General features: G+C 36.0%; 1 protein-coding gene and 1 long non-coding RNA gene across 3 annotated transcripts in view; one reads left to right on the top strand and one right to left on the bottom strand.

The window, feature by feature from the left end:
* POU6F2 (POU class 6 homeobox 2) overlaps positions 1-13,658 on the top strand; it is a 293,372-nt gene that overhangs the window by 35,766 nt on the left and 243,948 nt on the right. Inside the window, exons 1-2 of one of the 2 annotated variants that reach the window (XM_085051597.1) lie at positions 60-88; positions 198-369. In XM_085051597.1, the coding sequence (XP_084907723.1) occupies positions 204-369 (166 nt within the window). In that variant the 5' untranslated portion in view covers positions 60-88; positions 198-203. Of the gene's footprint in view, positions 1-59; positions 89-197; positions 370-13,658 lie in introns of those variants that run through there. The other variant, XM_085051596.1, reaches the window with a different exon arrangement.
* The window catches only part of LOC146441386 (uncharacterized), a 69,600-nt gene that overhangs the window by 54,349 nt on the left and 1,593 nt on the right, over positions 1-13,658 (bottom strand). The window lies entirely within an intron of this gene.

Raw genomic sequence — 13,658 nt, 5'->3', positions numbered from 1 at the left:
TCATTGGATCTGTAATAGCTCTTCACTTGACTGCAGCCAGCAATAACAGCAGGAGCAGCCAGAGATAAGAGAGAGAGAGAGAGAGTGTGTGTGTGTGTGTATGCCTGTATGTGAGAGAGAGGAGTGGAAGAGAGAGTATACGCACACCAAAGCTGCCACTTTTTTCCTCCCTCACTCTTTTTTTCCCCCCGTCCTAGGATCCAATGATAGCTGGACAAGTCAGTAAGCCCTTGCTGTCACTGCGGAGTGAAATGAATGCAGAGTTGAGAGGTGAGGACAAGGCAGCTACTTCAGACAACGAGCTGAATGAGCCCTTGCTTGCGCCTGTGGAATCAAATGACAGCGAGGACACTCCCAGCAAGCTCTTCGGTAAGTCTGTCTAGGTATTTCATTTCACTGCTACCATGTTGTCCGGAAGAGCAATCTCCCCTTGGTTTTTCTGGTTTTTTTTTTCTTTTTTTTTTTTTTTTTTTCCTCTTAGTGGTTTGTTTTTGTTTTTGTTTGTTTGTTTGTTTGCTCAATTTTCTTGTAAGTAGGAAAGAGGAGCTTGGACCATGCAGGCACACAGTCCTCTGCTCCCATTGCAACTGGTTACCAGAATGACAGTGTCAGTCCTGAAAACTTTTGTTAACAATGAACATATTTTGCACAAGTAGCAGATGTTTTCTGTTTTTTTAGAACGGTGGACTCTAATGTAAAATAATAGGGGAGGGAGGTGGATCATTTTCTTGGAGTACTTTAACATTGTGTTAGGTGCTGGTGTGTCACACATGCTACCAGCTTTTTCTAAGGCTTGATTAAACTGAAAAGTTACGATTTTTTTAATGGTAAAAATAAATCTGGCTGAAGAGAACGGAAGGATTATCATAGAAAACACTTTGTACTGAGTAAACAAAGCTTAGCAAGGGTATTGCACATGGAGCTGATGTTTTTGGAATTTAAATTAGAAATTAAATATTTTTTCTCAAGCCTGTGGAAAGAAGTATTACCTTTTGAATTTTTATTTATTTTGGAATAGTCTAAATTGTGCCAGATAAGTGTAACTTTTCACAATCAAAACAAAAGCAGTGAGAGTGGCACTCCAACACAGACATCTGTCATTCAAATGGATGACACCCTGTAAGCCAACTCAAGCAACTCTGATCTCTAATCAGAAAAGGGAGCAGAGCTGTTGAGGCACGTGCTTGAGTGATAGATGTTGATAGGGGTCTGAGATGTAGCAGCACTGTATGGTATGTTGTGACATTTTGGATTTAGAAGGACTGCACTCCTGAAGAAGTTCCTTTTAATTATTTCTATTTGTGACCTGAAACAAACCGTAATAAAAATGGAGCATTTCCTTATTTTTCATTTTACTATATGTGGAAGTTGAAGGGAAAAAGATCTTGCTTAAAGGGAATTCAGCTTTAAGGGAGAGGGTGAGAGCCCGTTTTCTAAGATTCGACTTTTGATTTCATAATCTGCAAGGAAATCTGTAGCAGTGTTCAGATTTCAATATTGCACCTACAGTAGGAGCTGCACGATTTTTTAAAAACAAAAGAACACATGCAATTTTACATTATAATATTCTTTACACATTACTTAAAGTTACAGCATGGAATGTTTTACTAAATAACTTCACTAAGGATACGGGAGAATAATAATTAACTTCCCCCCTAAAATTTAATTTCTGGATTGCAGTTATGACCGTTACTGAATATCACATTCATTTTTAAGCACCCTCTTAGTAATCTTTGTTTCCATGGAAAGCATAATTTCCATTAGCAGTTTGAATGTTCAAAAAGCATATAATAATTATTTTAGCCCATTTCATCCAGGAAAGAATTATAATGTCTAAAATTCAAAGGTCTATTAGTAATCTAGAGTATTATAAATATCTTCAGCTGTGTTTATGTGTTTTATTTGCTCAAATGTTTAGGGTGCACCTATTAAATACAGCAAGGCATATACAAGGCAAAAAAAAGAACTTTTAATTTGAGGATAGTTAAATGTCTGTTTTTAGATCAGGCAAGTCTTCTAATGAAAGGCAGGATATTTTTTGAGCCATTGTCATTTGGATGTTCTACAGTGGTAGTGAAGTATGCACAGACACTTTCATTAGAGTTGCCGTGTGTGATATAGAAAGGATGTGTAACCATATCTTGTCTCCTTCTGGGCTGAAAACATAATTTATCTCACTAAAACCACTAGTGAAAAAGCTGAAAATTCATATATTGTGCTTTTTCTATTGGTGAGCGTAAGATGTTTGCTAGCCTGATCCTTATACTGCATAAAAGATGTTCCTAAGTAAACAAAAGTATGTGAAATAGTCCAACTGCCACAGTATGAACTTATGTACTATTTATTGAGATTTTGTTACAGTTATGACAGATGCTAAAGATCTATTAGCAACAGCCCTTGTCAATTAATTTTAGTAATTTTGATAAAAAAATAAAGGACAGTGGGGCAATTTTGATACATTTGAGGATCAAACTGAGCAAATGTAAAATAAAGATGATTAGATGTTATGTCACAGATGCATACCTTAAGATAGATTTGCAGTAAACACTAAAAATAATTAAGTGTAGTTGTGTTTAAAGTTCTGATACATAAATATGAAACAACACCACTCTATAGTTTTTTTTATCTTTGTTTAATGTTATGAATAGCATGTTAGGAATACATACTTTGTACTTTTCTTTGCAGTCTCTGAAGTTAAATTATTGTGAACTTATTGACAGGTGTTGGCATAGAGAATGACAATTTCTCCTTCAACCTTCTTTCATGTAATCAGAGATAATAATTTTCTTTTTAAAATATAGCATTTAATATGTGCTGTGTGAAAATTTTCCCTAAATCTGTTAAGGAGGAGAATTTTAGAAAATGGAGAGGAGATAGGTCCATAGAGAAAAAGTTTTTCTACACTACACTGCTGCTTTTCTTTTTTTTTTTTTTTTTAAGGATTTGTGAAAATCATGTACTGATTTAGTTGGAATGAATGACCAGCATTTGTATGTCTTGTTGATGTTAGCAATATTTCATGAGTCTTATTTTCATATAGATGAACAGAGTTGAATGATGAGATGTGAAGAGGTTTCTTCTTCTTTTACTGGACGCATTCTATTTAGCTTCTTTTGATGGATGAAGTTTTTTCTGCAAAGACCTGCTTTTCTCACGTGTACCTTTTCTTAAAATCCACCTCCTTATTCTCAAATTTCCTTGTTTTGGTATTTCACTGCATGCCATGGAAACAGTGGGTATTTAGTTTTTGTTGCTTGTCAAAATCATACCTCTTCAATAATAGTCACTGCCGCCAGTGATGAGGGGGCAGGATCACAATTAATCGCACTTTTTTTAAGAGATGCAATAAACTTTTGTTTCTCTTATGGGTGCTTTGCTATCAGTGACAAAAAAAACACCAAACAAACGAATGCTGTAGCATTATGACTCTCAGAAATACCAGCATTAAGTAGGGATAAGTTCCTGACAATCTGAAATTGCTTCCACCTGAGACTGGTATACAGGTGTCTGGGAAGATGCACTTTGTCACTGTGGTGCAGCTGTTCCCTGTGAATGATGACAGGAGCAGCTGTGATTAGAGGGGTTGTGCCTTATTGTTGTTTCCTGGCTTGTTTTCTCCTGGTGGTGGTGATATTTTTCTTAATTTTTTTAAAAAAATTGTTTCCTTTTGAAGGAAAAGGCTGTCCCATAGTCCAGGAGTCTGTAATCCTCCAGTTGTGCTTTTGTACCAGTAGACCTTTTGAAAGCTGCATACCTGCATGCAAAGATTTTTGACACTGAAGTCATATGAAACCAGAAAAGAGTAGAAAAAGTTGTCAAAACTGAAGTGCAAAATGTTCTTAAAGGACTCTGTCCTGAAACTCATTACCTCAAAAATACATTTTTGAAATGTGGGTTTGCACAGCTACAGTGTTTTCGTTACAAAAATCCTAGTTTTGCTGTACAGTATGAGGTGAAGTTGCTTTGTAAGAGATCTTGTGGTGCATTATTTACTTTTTTAAATATTTGTGAGGTAATATCTCCTATTTTAACCACTGGATGTAATTAAGTAACAGAGAAAACTGAGTATGGCTCTTGACTTGCCTGGCAGTGTCATTTTCAGATCAAGTTGTCGTACTCTGCAATATGCTTCAAAATAGTAGCCCAGGCCAAATGCCACTAGTCTTACTAGAGGAAAGCTTTTGTTAATGCTAAGTAGCAGTTTCACTTGAATAAACACATTGGGATTTGATCCTAACTTAACTAATCCTCATTGCCATTTTTTACTATATTTTCAAAAAAATCTAGTGTAAGGTTTGAAGTATTGCTCTGAAAAAAAAATCTTAGAAGTAAAAAAGCACCCTTCATGTTCAGCTGTGTACTAAACTGCTGAGATTCACAATCTAATATTGATACACTTTTTATACATGTCATATATAAAATTCTCTGTACAGTAAAAATCCCAAGAATGAAGTGGCTAATCCAAGCATCAAAACTCCCTGTGGGCTGAGGCTGACTTTCCTGGAGTTAGATCCAGTCCTTAATTAATCTTTAATTGAAGGCAATTTGTTACATAATAAAATGACGGTAAAAAGAAAGCTGGGAGTGCGTGCGTTTGCATATTACGGTAATTTTACTGTGTACTATAAAGCTATTCTTTGAGATTCAGTCGGTAGTTCTATGCATCAAACTTATCAAAATAAATAAAGCTGTAAATATATAGTAAGGCAATACCAAACCTATAATTGTGGACCACAAGTGTTTCCTATTTAATTATTGCAGGACAGCAAACAAATTGACTGCTAACCTTTTTTTCTTTTTTTTTTCTTTTTTTTTATTTTTTTCTGGCAAGGTTTTGTTCCAGTGAAATTAAATCTTAGTTTGCTTGTGCTCAATCTGAAGACTGTGGTTTTCTTTAGTTCATTAGCGGGCTTTTGATCTTTTCATAATGCTGTGTATGCTTGAAATATGGTGTGGGGATATGGGAATTAAATGAATCTGCACACATTTAAATAAACAATGTTTTATTTTCAAACCTCTGCATTGGCTTTGGGATTTAATTTCCTTTTCCATATTGTTACCCATGTTTCAAAACTGTGTGCATCCTTCTGTATACATGTATATGCTGCAGAGAAGCAAAGTAGAAGTTGCTTCTAGTTGATTATGTTTTGCTAGTACAGCCCTTGTTTCACTCTTTAAAAGAACATATGTTTTGTTTCGTTGGGGTTTTTTGTTTTGTTTGTTTTGTTTTTTTAAATTGGAGTTGTCTTGATTAGAATTTATGGCACTGGAATAATTTCAGTGACAAAGGATAAAGAACGAAATTGTATTTTACCTCTTGAGACAGTGGTCTCTGCAGGTCAGAGCAGAGGTCATTGCCAGGTTGCTGTGAGGTAGCTCACATTATCATCCTTAACAGTATGTCTAGCCTGTGGGGACCTTCAGACTATGGGCTTTCCTTTCATAGCTGTATTTAGGGATGATTCTCAGTGGTTTGGTTATATTCTCAAATTTTAAAGGCCTATAAGATCTCGGCCCATCCGGAACACTTTGCTAAAGCTTGGTAATTTCAATGGAAGAAAGCAATGCGTATTTGTTGCTATTGATGCATTTTAAAGCTCTGGTGAATATTTCTGTTTTGATAGGGAAGTTCATGGCTCAAATGGTCTCTATATTAAAATCAGTCTTCTTTTAGCAGCAGACATGACATTTGAAATATGTTTGATCTGCATATAAAGATTCTTGTCTCTTCACATAATTTTATTCAATAATTTCCACATTGTGGATGCTTTGTTCTGAGACACTATCAGTTATCCATGCCATAGGACTGATCCAGCTAGTGCTTGAATGTGTGATACTTTCCTTAAAGCAAATAATCTGTCGATTAGGAACCCTATTTCATTGCAAAGACTGTGTCAATGAGGAACATTAATGGGTGGCATGTTTACAGGACTGAGTCATCATACAGGCTTGCAAATCCATTTTCTAAAATGTAGTGATGTCTTACTCAAATAATGAGTAAGTTCTTAAAGAACCCAGAGATCTGGCTATGTGATTGATTGTTATTTCTGAAGGATATATTTGATATGAGCTTTTTAAAATAGGTATTTGCAAAAAGTTAGGGGCTTGAATAACTACTCTGAATAATGCTGTCTGATTTCTTTGCAGAGTTCTTACTCTGTCAGTGGGGCATGCACTTGGGAATGGGGAGTAAATGCCCATTAAAGCCAAAAAGAGGTGTTATGACTATTTAAACATGAAGCATGATGCAATGGTAAGATAGAAAATCCATCCTCAGCTCAGCTTTTCTGTTGTGCTTAGGTATTGCAGGTAGCTCAGGCAGTGGTGGTTGCACATATATTCCAACTCTGAGGAGACCAGAGTTTTAGTCCCTTAACTTCTGATGAAAGAAATATTGGGCTGACAAAGGACAGATGTTGCAGCCTCACTAAAAAAATTCTCTTGCATTTATGGAAATAAAGAAGACTCTTGTTGCTGTCCCTGAATTGTGACAAAGATAGACTATTAAAAACAAAAGCAACCAAAACCTAAAAGCTGATTTGAGTATAAGTTAATTGTGGCTGGGTTTTTTTTTCAAGTGTATGCTATGCCTTACTTAAGTGAACCTTGAACTCTGATTTTCTGTATTTATTCCCAGAACAACTAACTTTAGAGAGGGAAGGAAAAAAGAATTAAATCCCAGTGTGTAATTGGTACGACTGAATGACAAATGGTTCATTTTTAATTAGTTAATCTTTCTTCTTTATGTCTTTGAAGTTATAAAAATAACAACAAACTTGTTTAAAAGCAACATAAATGGCTGGCTGTTTCAAAGGAGACTTGCTGGCTACTAGACAGTAAACAGGTAATTTGTGAAAGAACTGTTAGATTCTTTGATTGAGATCCTTGCCAGTTTGTGTTTTGAGATTAATAGTAGATCAGTCACTTGCACATTAAAAAGGAAGCAAATGTAGAAAAGAAAAGGGAGAAGAATTTTATGTTTCTGTTCGACTTCACATGATTAATCAAGTTCTCCATGGGAACATGCAGGTGAGGCAGATGGAGGCAAAGTTAGATTTGCCCAAATGTACACATGGCACCACTTAACACCTCTCTTGATTTCTTTATGCTAAACAAAGAGGCAGCAAGTGCTTGTACCAAACTGGTACCCTGTCAGGGGGCAATCTGTATAAAGTTTCCTGCTGTTAGGTTAATAAATTTTTTAAAAATATCCAAAGGCAGAGGTAGCTGTAGGAAACTCATAGTAACATAGTAACTCGTGTGGATCATTTTTCTCTTTAATATCCTGTGTAAGCATTTGGTTTTCCTTGTTGTGTTGTCTTCCTAGGTTTTCTTCCTTCTGTCATTTGTAGGTTCTTCTTTGTTTTAATTCTTTTTCCTTCTGAAATTGTTTCTTCCATTGCATCTATCATTTGTGGTCCCTTTTTTTAGGGAGAGTTTGTCAAAGGATGGAATGATCAGCTTTATGCATTTTTATACTTTGATTTAATTGCATATTCAATATATTAAGGTTTCTTCCACTAATGGTTTATTTTCTGACTTTTTACATGACTACCACTAGCATTTTGTTAGTATTAATACTAACAAAATAACATGATTTTTCTACCTACAAAAGAATTTCTGACAAACTCAGAGGCAGCAGCTACATTCAAATGATGAAATGAGAAAATTAATGCTAAACAGGGACAAACCCAGAAAAAATTAAATGTGTCATAATTTGCAGGTTTCAACAGGAGTATTATTTACTCATGTAAATGGTTGGATATTTTTTAACATAAAGTCTTACTTTTCTCCTTTTCCACCATCTAAAAATCAAAATCACTATCAGTACGAAACAAAGGAAGATTTGTATTGTGACATGTTATACTTTATGTTGTGATACTGCTTTGATGCTCTCAGAAGCCCTTTTACTTTGAAAGCAGAGGTCATCTAAAGAAGAATAGTACCTCATCCTGTCTGGCTAAGTAGAGTCTGCTCTTTTCGGAGAGACTGAAATTTGTTCCCTAGATTTCAGGGATATTTATATCTACCAAATCAATGGACAATGCACACTCCTGCCACTCTCAAACATGTTTTTTTAAACACTAAAATGCTGCTTGTCTATGCCTAAAAGAAGCTTGTTTTTCTGTTTTTATTTTAGAATATACAAGAAGAGTTGTTGGGAAAGTATGAGTTTTTTCTTCTCACATCTTTTTTTTTTTAGAAAGGTAAACAATCATTTTAATTTCCAAACATTTTGAAGCCATCTGAAGGAAATGTTACAATGTTGCACACAACAGAGTAATCACACTACTTGAAAGTGATTACAAAAGTATAATATGTATATATATTTAATATATATAAATTGACAGCCAGTGTGACGGAAATATGACATACGTTATTCTAATACAATAAAAAAACTCAGTCCTAAAACAATTTCACATTACACTGACAATGTGAATGTTACACAAATAAGTAATAAAGACTTTTTTTGCATTAAGAACAGCATTTTTTACAGCAGTCTATCATTAGATTACTTCTTTCAAAACTAGCGTGGAGTTTACACAACTGCAATAATACTAATTTTTATAATATTAGCTTTTAAGAACATTTTTGTGCTTTTCAGTTCAGGAAGTTTTCTTATGGTTTGGTGACCATTAGAGATTCTATTAAATAATTTTCATTTTCTAGCCCAGTCTCCTATCTGACATAGTCCCACATTTTAAAATCTGGGTTTTAAGTTGTTAAATAAAGAATTACTAGCAGCCAGTTGCCTTCCCGGAGACTATAAAGGAAGTCCTCTCCCAGAGCACACTGTACACACAGAACTATTATTCTCTCCACACAGAACTGTTATTCTCTCCACAGACACCAAGGCTTGTAAAGTGGGAGATCGGTACAAATAAAAGTGCCATCTTTCCTGGCTTCCCCTCTCCTTCCTTACAGCCAGGTTTAGAGCTCTTCCCCTCTCTTTTGCTCCTTGGCATGTGCACACAGCTGGAAACACGTATAGCTGTGTCATGGGCAGTTGTTGCAAAATGCATTTTGCCTCCATCTGTCAAGGTCCCTAGGCTTCTGTGATTTGTTTGAAGCTTAATGTTTAGGGGAATTTGTTCCTTGAAGAGGATGATCAAAAACCTGTGTTTAATCAAGAAGCCAGAATTACTTTTTAGTTAATATACCTTAAGGTATACTTAAATATATTGTACTATTAAGTATGTGTAATTATTTCTTCAGATAGCACAGTATTAACTGGAGAGGAAGGAAAAATCATTTGAATTCAGTCTAATCTCTTGAGCAAATACTATTACATGGGGTAGTTTTTGTACTTTCTTTTGAATATAGAATTAGGATTTATTCACGTGGTGTAGAGATGTTATGTTTGCTCAGTGATTTGAATAAACATGAGGCCAGATTCTGACAGATCTCAGGTGACTGTCCATCACATACACAAGAAGACCATAGATTTCAACAAGATATTCATCCTATCAGTACTTGCAAGCCAGTTTGGGGGCTCCACTTGTCTCACATAGACATTGCTTTGCTGTGACTATGCTGTTTCCTATGCTATGGAGCTAAAATCAGCCAAGGAACCATACTGACAGGAAGGAGCCAAGACATAAATACATAAACATAAAAATAATCATGCTGGCTTCATATTTAAAAATTATGAATTATGGAACCAATCCTGGGGTTACTGTAGGTTTCAGTTTTGCTGTGCAGGTGTATTACATGTGTATTGCTAAGGCTCTGCCACTCTGCCTCTGCTGTCATGGGGAAGTCAGTGTCGGAACCTAAGTAAAGCTTCGATTAGGGTGGAAAATTTTTAGGTAGAGTGGATTATCATCATTAAGGAAAAAAAAAGGAACAGAGATGGTAATTATTGCTAAACAAAAACATAGCTAGAGAAATCAGCAGAGATTAAAGGGAGGAGGAGGAAATTAGGTAAATATATATAAGCTCAACTGTGATTGTAAATGTACAGGCTTGATATTTCTCCTTCTTGCTTATACTTCTTTGCCTGAAATCATAAATATTTGGACTGCAAGTCACAAATCTCTATGAAGGAAAAATGGAATTTACAGCTGAAAGTAAACAGAAAATTAAAATATTTAAAAAATATTTTTGCTCCTAATGGAATATACTTTACTCTCATGAGCACAGTAAATTTAGTGATAATATCCAGCAAGCAAAGCATCTACATAAGTTGTTTGAGTTGATGTATTTTTTTCTTCCTAGTATGCAGAGTGTGAGGGGAAACTCTTGTGTGGCTCTGTTGCTGGGATTTGATGCATTGTTTTCAGAGTCTTCTCATTTTAACTGTGTGGATATAGCACAGTGAACCTTCTCATAACAGCTGCTGATAAGAAAAAAACTTTCAATCAGCTGGTCCAGCTTGCTCCCGCTCTCCCCAGCCCCCACACCATTTTGCTTTTATGAGGCAATGAATAAAAGAGGGACCAGATGATGCAAAGGTTTACTCGGATGAGATGTGCTAGTCAATGAACAACTTTGGGTTTGCGGGACTCTGACTTGTGACCATAGACTTCAAAGGGATTGAGTTTGGGGGTCAAGCCTTTCTCACATTGCCATTGTCTCATTGGTGTAAAATGATGGTCAAGTATTTTGAATAGCACTTTACAAATTTCAGGCTTGCGTGTGCCAGCAGACCCCTGACTGGTGTAAAGGCTGCTGTGCTAGAATACAGGGTGTATTCTCTCAGCAGTGGCAGTGGGGCTGTCTGGGGCTCTACTGGAAGGCAGATGAAGGAGAGTTTTTCTTTATATGCTTTATACTCTGAAAACTCTGGCGTGAAACATTCATCATAAGGAGCAAAATAAGGTTCTTTCTTGAAAAAAATCTCTAGGCTCTGGTCAAGTTTTTGGTTATTTATTTTTAATAAGACATTCCTCTGGTTTTGTATTCTCTTTTCTGTGGGTTCATATAACTGCTGTATTTCAAACCAGCTTAAAAGAGTTTAAAAAAAAAAAGGGTTCCTTAAAAGACAGCTTACTGCTGACTGTTTTATTTTGTTTATATCTGATATTTCTTATGGTATTCAGATGGTTGTAATAGACTAGCACAAGAGCTGCATGTCTTGTCATCTGTACTATATCAATACGTTTTTATAATGATACAATAACCTGAACCCTGTAACAGTTTATGATCCATTTGAGAATTCTTATGGATTCTCAGAGTGACGGAGGCCTGAAAAAAGAACTTGACTGCTTTCTCAAAACTGGTGCTGTGACAGGAAAAACTAGTGTGCCTGTGATTTAGTTGCTAAGGAATCATATTGATCTGATTCATCATTAAACTTTTAAGTTGGGAAAAAAAAAGAAAGAAAAAAAGTCAAGCTGCTTGAAGGTGGAAAAACCAGTGATGTGATTGTCAGGGTCTGCAATACAGGTATAACTGCCATACTGCTACTAATATTGATTTGTTATGATTGATAAATACGATTTTATGCATTACCCATGTACTGTATCTATAATAGTTCTTTTTTTAGAGCAGAGGAAAATTGCCTCTTGCTCTTTATTTTTCATTGACTATTTTTAGTCAATGATAAAGAGAGAACTTTAACAGTAGTCTGATTACAGGAAAGACAAGACTTTAAAACAGAAACATAGCAGTAATGAATAACCACGCAGCAAGCTGCACACATGCAGCCTTCTTAACATTTGTAATGGTGCTAATTTCGTGGCTTTTTAAAATATACTTCCACATGAGCTCTCAAAAGACATAAAAGCTTGGCATGTAAAGTAAATTGTTTGTCACTTGCTGATGACCTGCCATATTTATTGTCAGGAGAAATGGACATTAGTTGGAAAAGCAGTTGTTAAAGGCCAAACAATTTTTAAAGATGGCAAAGATGTGCAAGGGCTTTCCTTTTTCTAACAATGAGCCACCCCTTCAGACATCAAAAGACAAGATAATAAGACACTTCAAGCACAATTCAAGATTATATTCAACATCTAAAGGCTCATCTCCTGTCAGTTTGCATTTACTCTCCCAGGGATGTGATGCTTCTATCATCATTCTGTCAAGAGGAGTCTGGCAGAAATGATGAGGGCCCCTCATTTCACACACTTAGTGTTTTTTATCAAATAGCCCATGCTCATTCTCATTCAGCCAAAATGGAGGGATAATTTGAAGAAGGTCATGCACAAGTACAAAAATCTTGTGCTGATTTGTGTGATTAGAAGGCATTAAAATTCCACGTTTATGTTAGTTCTAAGATATTTTGTCAGTTCATTTAGTAATACACTATTGAAGCATTAAAAATATTTTTTAAAGCAAAAAAGGAGGTTTGCTTAAAACAACGCACACTATTATTTAGCAAATATTTTGAACAGCGATCTGTTCGAAATGGCATTATTTTAAGCTAACCTTAAAATGCATTCACCTCCCCTTTCCTCTTTGAGAGTGAAATATTCAAGAGCTCCAGGGGTGCAACCTTGGCCCATTCATACTCAATAGGATTTCACTCACTGGTCATTTCATTCTTGGAAGTTTTATTTGGATAAAAATTTAGGATGCTGAATTAATTAAGGGAATAATTTTAACACCTGGATCTTGCCACCTCGTCTTGGCATTACACACTTCTTTTTGCTAACAAGGAATGCGAGGATGGAGTGAAACTGTTTTTCTCATTTCTGAATTCTTTGATTTAAGCAATAAAAATAAAAATACTGGACAGCACTGTCAGTGTATCTTGTACATGAAACTGGCTCCAATATACAAACCATCCATGGACCATGTAACATGGAAGAGCCAGACCTCTCCATCTCCCATTGAAACCAACAGGATGTGAGGCAGTTTAACCCCTCTTTAAAGGGAGCCACAGCTGAGGGACTTGGCTGGAGCTGCTCTGAATCTTGAATCAGGAATTTATCAGCTGTGATAGGAACGAATTGTGAAGGAACGTGCATTTGGCCTTGTGAAAAAAAATACCCTCTGCTCTGTGGCTTGCATTTGCGCAACACAGACAAAAAAAAGTAACCTGCAATCACGGTGCATTCCAAGGGGTTTCACTGGACAAGAAACCGCAAGGGAATTGGGAAGCTGTGAACAAATTGTCAAAAAGACAGATGGGATTGCTGACTGACCTACTGGTAAGAAACACTAACAACTTCCACCTCAGTGGTATGGTATTTATGCTGCAATGGAGAGTGACTTAAAGGAATTTGCTCTTCTACACATGTAAATGCCCCTATGTATATATCAATGTAGCGTGCAGTATTTCTAGGGAAATTATAAGGTGCATTTAAACAGCTGTGGATGTTTAAACTGTCTGACTGTTATGCCCATGATAAAAAGCGTTTTTTGCTATCACTGAAAATGCTTTCCTGCTTTATTCATAAGGCCTATATGTATTCATAAATTTGTATTCTTTCTGCTGAATTATTCTGGAGGAGAACTTATGGCTGTTTCCACATCAGTGTGATTTCTCTGTGCATCCAGTTTTGGTTTGCTCCACACTGTCCAGTACAACCCAGAATCCTCTGAGCCTGTGCAGGGAGACAAGGAGATTCATTCTCCAAACATTAAGGAGTGACTAAGATTGAAGGACAAATATGACCAAAAGGCAGCATGAATGTAGCTGTGCAAGACCCATAGTGCCATCAGAAAGACAAGTGGTCACTCTAAAGGGCTTGTATTCTGAACAGAATTTGGTT

Source organism: Lichenostomus cassidix, chromosome 2 (genome assembly GCF_008360975.1).
Source record: "Lichenostomus cassidix isolate B80296 chromosome 2, HeHo_3.0, whole genome shotgun sequence".
Classification (NCBI taxonomy): Eukaryota; Metazoa; Chordata; class Aves; order Passeriformes; family Meliphagidae; genus Lichenostomus; species Lichenostomus cassidix.
The sequence above is the reverse complement of the archived record's forward strand: the minus strand, read 5'-3'. Positions and strand labels throughout refer to the sequence as shown.